Source organism: Lactuca saligna, chromosome 3 (assembly GCF_052625555.1).
Source record: "Lactuca saligna cultivar CGN05327 chromosome 3, ASM5262555v1, whole genome shotgun sequence".
In the NCBI taxonomy this organism is placed as follows: domain Eukaryota; kingdom Viridiplantae; phylum Streptophyta; class Magnoliopsida; order Asterales; family Asteraceae; genus Lactuca; species Lactuca saligna.
In genome coordinates, this window is record NC_136419.1 from 76516093 (window position 1) to 76525164 (window position 9072).

At 30.4% G+C, this 9072-nt stretch overlaps 1 protein-coding gene across 1 annotated transcript; it reads right to left on the reverse strand.

Moving 5' to 3' along the window:
* Positions 1 to 6376: 6376 nt before the first annotated feature.
* Positions 6377 to 8799, reverse strand: LOC145036910 (uncharacterized). Its single transcript, XM_078985436.1, has 4 exons — positions 8001 to 8799; positions 7051 to 7140; positions 6800 to 6867; positions 6377 to 6690 (listed from the first exon to the last, which is right to left on the reverse strand). Exons 1-4 carry the CDS (start codon positions 8661 to 8663, stop codon positions 6552 to 6554), a joined length of 960 nt encoding a protein of 319 aa, XP_078841562.1. The 5' UTR covers positions 8664 to 8799; the 3' UTR covers positions 6377 to 6551.
* Positions 8800 to 9072: the final 273 nt, after the last annotated feature.

The window sequence follows — 9072 nt, forward strand, 5'->3', positions numbered from 1 at the left end:
TCAGTTAGGTGTTAGAAGGGTTGTAGCAGGACAGAATGAGTGACCCAACGCATTGGACTTAGTTTTAGACCTGGAGTTCATGGGACTCGGCGAGTCCAAGGCAATCTTCTTATGTTTGAAGATGAACTCGACGAGTTGTCCATACAACTCGACGAGTCAAGGTCAGGACTTATTCATCAGATGAAGGTGAACTCGACGAGTTGTTCATACAACTCAGCAAGTCGGATGAAGGTTCATTCATGTTCATAAAGAAGGGGAACTCATCGAGTCGTTGCCAAACTCGACAAGTTGAGTCATGGATAAGGACGAGTAAAGGGTAGGGACTCGACGAGTTGACGGCCCAACTCGGAGAGTCGGGTCAACTGGAAGTTGACTTTGAATTAGACTTGGTTAGGGGTAAAATAGTCATTTTACCCTAAGAGTAGATATCAGATTCTGACTGAGTGTTTTGTGGGGATTATAGCCGGAGGATTTTCAGAGCAGCAGCAGATAGAGGTTTCCCGCACAAATTATCAGCAGCTACTCGTACGAGGTGAGTTACCTTCCAGTAGGGGTGGGTCTAAGGACACAATATCGGCCCACCAAAGAGAAATATTTAGGAGATGATTATCTTTGTGATAATTATCTTGGTCTGGTTATGTCCCTTGGTTATGAGATTTATCTGTATGATATGTTATGTGTATAGTAGGGATCAGTTTCCCTGACAGTGGTCCTTAGGATCGAAGGGTAGGTCAGTACCCGGATATGCCTGATCGTATGTTTATATCTTGATGTTGTATGCTAGTGGTAGGGGTGGAATATTCCTCAGTTATCGGTTGAAAGATATCGATGATGATTACCGGTTGAAAGATATCGAAGATGATTACCGGTTGAAAGATACCGATGGAAGTTACCAGTTGGAAGATACCGACGATGATTACCGGTTGAAAGATACCGATGATGATTATCGGTTGAAAGATACCGATGATATTATATGGTATGTGGTATGATGGGGGAACTCACTAAGCTTTGTGCTTACGGTTTCTGTTTTGGTATTATAACGCCGTCGTAACACCATGAACACCACCCTCCTCAAGATGTTATGGCATGTCTCGTTTGCGTTATGACATTTTGCAACGAGAGTATTAGCCAATCAAATAACTTTTTCCTCTCTCTCTCTCTCTCTCTCTCTCTCTCTACATCCTAATCTGTTATAACATAGGAACACCATTTCCTACATGCTGTTAAGGTGGTGTTAAGGGTGAGGTGATATGTAAATTGGTGTTATAACATCGACCCATACCCAATGCCAGACCCATCCCAGAGGGTGGGCAATAGGGCGACTGTCCAGGGCCCATCTTTCAAAATAACCCAAATTTTTTATAGAAATTGTTATATTTAGAAGATAGCGCAAGTAATATTCTTTCAATTATTAAGATATTATAATAAAACTTAAGGGCATTTATGTATTTTAAAAGCTCATTTTTTTTCTCTCGTCCTGGACCCAAAATACGTTTGGAACAGCTCTTCCCAATGCTCTAAGGGTTTGTTGCATTTATGTTTGACTAGACATATGCCAAATATACAAGTTTGAAAATAATAATTGAATATCATGATGTTCGATATTACGTTTATGAATCATGGTATGATGTTGAAAAACATGTTTATTCTTCGAAAAAAATCATTAAGGTGTGAATATGGGCGTAACTACATACAATGGGTCCTAGGACCCATCTAAAATTTAGTGTTTTTTTTTAAATTATGTAGAATTTTTTTTAAGACCTATCTTATAGTATTTGAAAAAATTAACAACCTATCTAATTTTTAATGAGGGACCTACATGGTTTTAGTTTTAGATTCGTTGTTGGGTGTGAAGTTATGTGATATTGTGATTATGTTGTTTGGATGTAATTTGTTGTATAGAAATTGAGACGTCACCGTTTACTTATAAGAAAGGAAATTTGTTTTTCAGTTAACCCAACGTAAAATGTGTAATTTTTCCTAAAATAGAGACGTATTCATTTTCATCGATAATTATCCAATGGTATTTATTTAACAAATACCTTGAGAAGTTCGCAATCTCTAAATAGCCTTAAAATAAATTCATAATCTTGTTCACCTACTATCTCGATTTTGACGGTGTCGAAAAGTCTTTGACGAGAATGCTCATGAGTTTCATTTGCACATGGTTTCATAAATATTTAAGTTGATGATGATAATATTAGCTAATGTAAATACTATACTCTTTCATATCTTTATGATATATATATATATATATATATATATATATATATATATATATATATATATATATATATATATATATATATATATATATATATATATATATATATATATATATATATATATATATAGTGGCGAATCTAGAACAAAATAGCACGTGGTTCCTACTTAAATGAATGCAAAAAAACCAAATAGTCGACTCTATGTATGACAGATTAGGTCGAGTCGAACCAACAAAAAAAACAACTGGTTTGTAAAGCTCGAGTTCAACCGGACCAATAGAATAGTTAAAAACTGATAAAATCAGTGTACTTAACACTAAAACCTGATTTTTGCAACAAAAAAATAACTACTTTGCACGACCGAGTCTCTTACCTTTTTAAAAAGTTCATTTGTAACAACCATTTTGTACGAACAACAATATCAGAAAAGTTGTTTGCTTTTTTTAATTTTCTAATAACCATTCATAATTTATTTTTATAACATCAAACAACTTCAACTCTCTTTTTTATCTTCAATGTCTGATAGGTTTTGAAAGTATTAACCATTTGCTTTGAAATGTAAGTATCAATTTTCCATTATTTTTTATTTCTTTGTTTTCTTATTTTATCAAATATTATTAGGTAGGTCCTAATTATTTTTAAGATAATTTATATTCTTTTTTCTATTCAAATGTTATATAAATTAAAAAAATTAGGTGGGTCCTAGGACCCACCTTGCTTGTAAGTGGCTTCGCCTATATATATATATATATATATATATATATATATATATATATATATATATATATATATTATCATAAATGATTTTGGTAAATAGACAATTTTAAACTTATCATATCATCATCACGTCTGCACCACTATGCCTTAGCACATCATTGTGTGACCTCGAGTTTTTATTTTTATGAAAAAGTGTTATTGCATCTCACACTGGTGCGACACGATCTTATATATATATATATATATATATATATATATATATATATATATATATATATATATATAAGATTGTAAATAACGTAAGGCGTGACTTGGCGGCAATGTCAAGCCCAAGCTTTTCCGAGCCTTGGCGAGTCACGACGTTTGTAAGGCATGACTTAAGGCGGTAATTTTCTATATAATTAATAGTTTTATATGTATTTTCAACTATTATTCTTTTTTATACATATATATGAGTTAAGATGGCGTTTTGGTAAAGCTTGACGGCAGGTACAAGCCTTGGAGTCGTGGCGTGTCATGGCGAAGCCATGACGAGTTTTTTAGAACCATATATATATATATATATATATATATATATATATATATATATATATATATATATATATATATATATATATATATATATATAGGGTAAAGTGAATATACCTAACAACCTTAAATAAGCTTAGGTACCTAACTCCATAATATTACATCGGTTTGTATCATATTTAGATTGTAATTGCATAAGGTTCTTAAACTTTAACCTCATAACTTGATTACTTTCAAAATCTCTGGACTTTCAACAATATCTTTCTTTTACATCACGTCTTTTATCGAATACCACCTATAGGCTTTATATCCTACCGCTACAAATGAAAGGATGTAGGAGAAATATAATGATGAATTTCCAATTTTTTTGAAATAAATCAAGTTTAGGGATAAATTTTAAGAACCTTGGATGATTGCAATGAAAATTTAATGCAAAATGACGTACTTTGATGAGGTTAGGTACGTAAGCTTATATAAGGTTGTTAGGTATATTCACTTTACCCTATATATATATATATATATATATATATATATATATATATATATATATATATATATATAGGTACGTAAGCTTATATAAGGTTGTTAGGTATATTCACTTTACCCATATATATATATATATATATATATATATATATATATATATATATATATATATATATATATATATAGTCAAGATCAAATAAGAAGGAAATTTTGGGTAGAAAGGTAAGAAGTTTTTTTTCTACATATTTTTTTCGCGAACAAACAAAATGAATCATTAGATGATTCATTTTTAAGATGATTCACGAGAAAAAATTCTCAAAAAAACATCTCGATGATTCATTTATACAATGATTTTGTTGTTATTCACTAAAATTGTCATAAAAATCAATTTTTTCTTAATTTACTTAAAAATGAATCATAAAGATGTTTTTTTGGGAATTTTTTCTTGTGAATTATCTTACAAATGAATCATCCAGTGATTCATTTATTTTGTTCGTCAAAAAAATATGTAGAAAAAAAACTTCTTACCTTCCTACCAAAAAAATTTTCTTACCGGATCTATATATATATATATATATATATATATATATATATATATATATATATATATATATATATATATATATATATATATATATATATGTGTGTGTGTGTGTGTGAGAGAGAGAGAGTATTTCTCTCCGTAAATGCTCTTTTAGAATGAAAAATGTGGGGGTTTTTTTTGAATAAAAACACAAAGAGTTTTCTATGAAAAATGATAAATTACAAGATTTTTTTCAAATAAAAAAAAATATAAAATTGAAGTTTAATCTAAAAAAACTCAATAATGTGTTTCATGATATTAACCATTGCACTTTTTCAATGACCATTAAACTTATTGCTGGAAAAAACCACATGGCTATGGAGAAAATTTTCCGAGGTGGGGAAAATTTCATGTGGCTTCGTAAAATGAAATATACCTTTTTGGGGGTTTTTATTGAACACTTGGTGCTCAACACCAAAAAATAAATAAATAAATAAATAAATAAACAAACTCCACCTAGTTGCGGAAATTAACCATAGATGTACTCCATTTTCGATCCAACACCCAAAAATAGTAAAAGAAGATCGAAAAAAGCTTTTTGTTACCATTTGAAGACCAAAAATGTCCCCAAACTTAACTATATCTTTAGGTTGAGAAACCCTTGAAAAATCCAATTTGGATCATCACTCTATTAACATTTCAATTCTTCAATCATTGCTCAAGAAATCACAGTCAATGATCTTTGAAGAAAGTTTAATCTATCCTCTTTTGAGAATCTTTGATTCCAGTTTGTTACGATAATGGAAGCCAAATTCAATAACTGATTAAAAAATTAAGAAAACTAGCACCAAGATATGAATCTTTTATTTTGAATTTTTTATTCACTTGTTGTAATGCTTGTGGAAATAGTACATCAACAAGAAAAGAAAAAACAAGAGTTCTAAATTAAAATTGGTAAAAATCGAAGTAGAGAAGGTAATCTAAACCAAACCTCCTGTGTGTCTATTAGTCGGTCAACGTTTAACATCTTTACTCTATTGACAAAATGGTCCCTGGACTTCTTTTTAATGTCACAATTTCTACCGTAGCAATTATTATTTGAAATTATCAAGCTGTTAACTTATTATAAATATGGGGTGTTACGTGTGATTACGGGCGTGTTTGACACAAAGCTTTTGGAAGCGTTTAGGAGCTTCTAGCTTTTAGCTTTTGACAAAACGCTATAGTTTAAACAAAAAGCTTCGTTTGGCAGTACGAGCGTTTAGCTTTTAGTTTTATCAAAACGCTCCGATTCTAAAAGCTACTTCATGTAGCTTTTAACAAAACGCTCCGGAGCTTTTGAAATCAATTTCCATAATTACCCTTAAAAATATATTTATATACTTTTTTATTTTTAATCAATTGTCATTTTATGTAATTTTATATATTTCAAAAGCTTCCAACTTTTTGCCAAACATTCATATAACAAATAAAAGCTACAGCTTCCCGCCCTACGTAATCAAAGTGAGCAACTGATATATCAGGCTATGATTAGTGATTGAAGGCGTTCACACACATTGTGACAATATATGCATATATAATCGTATTGTATGGGAGTTATTGTTTTTAATCTAGTTTATTAGGTATTTGATGTAGGCATCTAATAACTTTTAAGTTGTAATATTGTTTGAAGATCATGTGTTACACAAATTGATGAATTTGTTCACATTTCACTACTATAAGATCCGGGTTTTTTTTAGGTTGTTATATATTAATAATACATCACATGTTCCTAAAATAACAAAACAATTTATTAGCATTGCATGTGTTGCAAATATATTCGTGGGTACTCATTAAAATTGTTCTTTTTTTTAACTGACAAGGGTAGAAAAATATAAAAAGCCAAACAACCTCAATAGGCAAACAAAAACTATCATTCATTTTATTGTGACAACTGCCCAAGGCACAACTGTTACAAAAGCTTTAATTTTAAAAGAACAATTAATCAACATAATCATATTTAATACACAAAACAATGGTTATGTAGTAACATATGGTATAGAGGAAAAAACAAAATACAAAGTAATAAACGATTATTTTTGTAGTGGTTCCTCAGCTGGTAGTGAAGCAAGAAACTTCTTGAGACATCGACTATAGACACATGGTCGTTCTATATGAACAAGATGACCAGCCTTTGGTATCCCTTCAACCGTTGTATTCTCTCCTAATTCCCTGTAAATTAAACAACCACAAAACCAAACTAAGTACGTTTCACTATAAGACCTAACAAATTAACAAAAATAAGTGGATCTTTGATCCTATCATCAATTAATTATGTCACCATTTCATGTTTTGAGCAAGCTCCATCTTAAATATTTGATCATTCTCACCCCATAGAAGATGTATTCTCTAGAAAATTATCACCCCAAATCATTAGTCAATAGTTTAAAGTATATATAAGAGATATATAGTCGTTCTTATATATGGGATATATATATATATATATATATATATATATATATATATATATATATATATATATATATATATATATATATATATATATATATATATATATATATGTTGGCATACCTGTGGAAAAAACGGAATGGTAATATCCTTGTTGCTAACTATCAATCCCTCTAGCAGCTCACCTCTTTCTTTTCTGTTGTTAAACATAACCTATAAAACATACATCAAGTGGTTAATAATAATAATAATAATAATAATAATAATAATAATAATAATAATAATAATCTCCCTATACTAATAAATGAGTAGTTTTTTTGCTATGTGTCATCATATTAGACATTTTAATTAATGTGGTGCTACTTATCAATCTATTAGTTATTCCATTTTAAATTTATTAAACATCTTCATTAACCTCATTAAGGTGATGCTATTTATTAATGTATATATTATCTATTTTAAATTTTAAATTTAAATTTACATTTTATATTATTGTTTTCATTAAATCACAAATAAAAAATGTCTAATATATATTAAAAATTAATTTTACATATTTTTTTGAATCAACGATTATAATTTCACATAACTAATAAAAATATCTTTAAATTAATATTTATCTAAAATAATTGATTAATAATTTTAAGTTTTTACTATAAATGTTTAATTAATTTTATAATCACGGTTTCCATAGTTTATAAACTAGTAATAATAATAATAATAATATGAGCGATGCGCATAACCTATCTCAAGGCTAATTGCACAACACTAATAATAATATTTTGTGTGTATTAGTATTTGAACCCTAGACGTGATATGTTGAATTTCACTCAAAAACCATTAGGTTCCTTGTAGCATAATAGATATTTTATGGTTTGTCATGGAAAGATTTTAAATTCATTTTTAAGACTTATGATTTCCAATTAATTATAATTATGTCTATTGATGGGTTGTGAGCATTTATGCATGTGTAGTAAAATACTAAAATATGTTGTACGAGCATATAATTGAAGTTTGATGTTAATGAGGGACTTATTGTAACAAAAAAGAATAGTTAAAGGGTAAAAATGGTAAACCTCAAGGTAATCTTTATGGAGGCGGTCAGGGAACCATAGCTTCTTATGAGCCGCAACAGATAAAAGCGCCTTCAAACCCTTCACCGAATCCGGCAACAGAAGCTCCGACGACGACGAAAAACCTAACTCTTTCAATGTCAACTCACTTATCGAATCCGTCATAGAAAGTATCGACCCTGAAATCACCATAGCTCGAATCATCTCCGGATACAATTCAGCCATCTTAAACGCCACCATCCCACCATAACTAAAACCCACCACCACACACCGCTCAACTCCCAGCTTTCTCAACCCTTTGACCAAACACTCCGCCTGAAACGTCGGAGACCGATCGGGGCTATCAGAGATTGATCCTCCGAAGAAGAGAAGATCCGGGACGTATACAGAGTACTCCTTTGAGAGCGAGCCAATTTGGAACTGCCATGTGGCTATGCCCTCTGCAGCAAAACCATGGACTAAGACGACCACCGGCTTCTCCGGTTTGGGGTTGATTGTGGTGACGACGGTGGTTTTTGACTTTTTGTTGGGTTTTTGAATGGTTTCATTTGGTACCCAGAAGTTCATGATGGTTCCAGGCTCAATTTCGATGGCGTGGGTCTGGACTCCGGCCATTTTCATCAACAGGATAATCAGTGGCTCCTGTATGGCTACTAAGTTCACCATTTTTGGCGCTCGGATTTCAGACAGGAGTAAAGAGGAGAGGTGAATGGAGTGAAAGTGGGAGGAGGGTGCTAGGCATATTAAGTACAGGAGGGAAGGTAGAGTTGGTGTTGGCAAGTCATCTGTTTCAAACTTTCCAATTCGAATTCTTTTCCGTAATATATATATATATATATATATATATATATATATATATATATATATATATATATATATATATATATATATATATATATATATATATGTGGGTAAGTGAATATACCTAACAACCTTATATAAGCTTAGGTACCTAACCACATCATACTACATAATTTTGTATCATATTTGCATTGTAATATATATATATATATATATATATATATATATATATATATATATATATATATATATATATATATGTATTAGCCGTTTA

Excerpts from the sequence above, each read along its gene's own strand:
- LOC145036910 (XM_078985436.1), bottom strand. The coding sequence starts at position 8,663 with ATGGTGAACTTAGTAGCCATACAGGAGCCACTGATTATCCTGTTGATG. Across the intron at positions 7,141-8,000 it reads TCCATAAAGATTACCTTGAG|GTTATGTTTAACAACAGAAA; the intron begins GTTTACCATTTT and ends TATGTTTTATAG. Across the intron at positions 6,868-7,050 it reads CCATTCCGTTTTTTCCACAG|AGAATACATCTTCTATGGGG; the intron begins GTATGCCAACAT and ends ATAATTTTCTAG.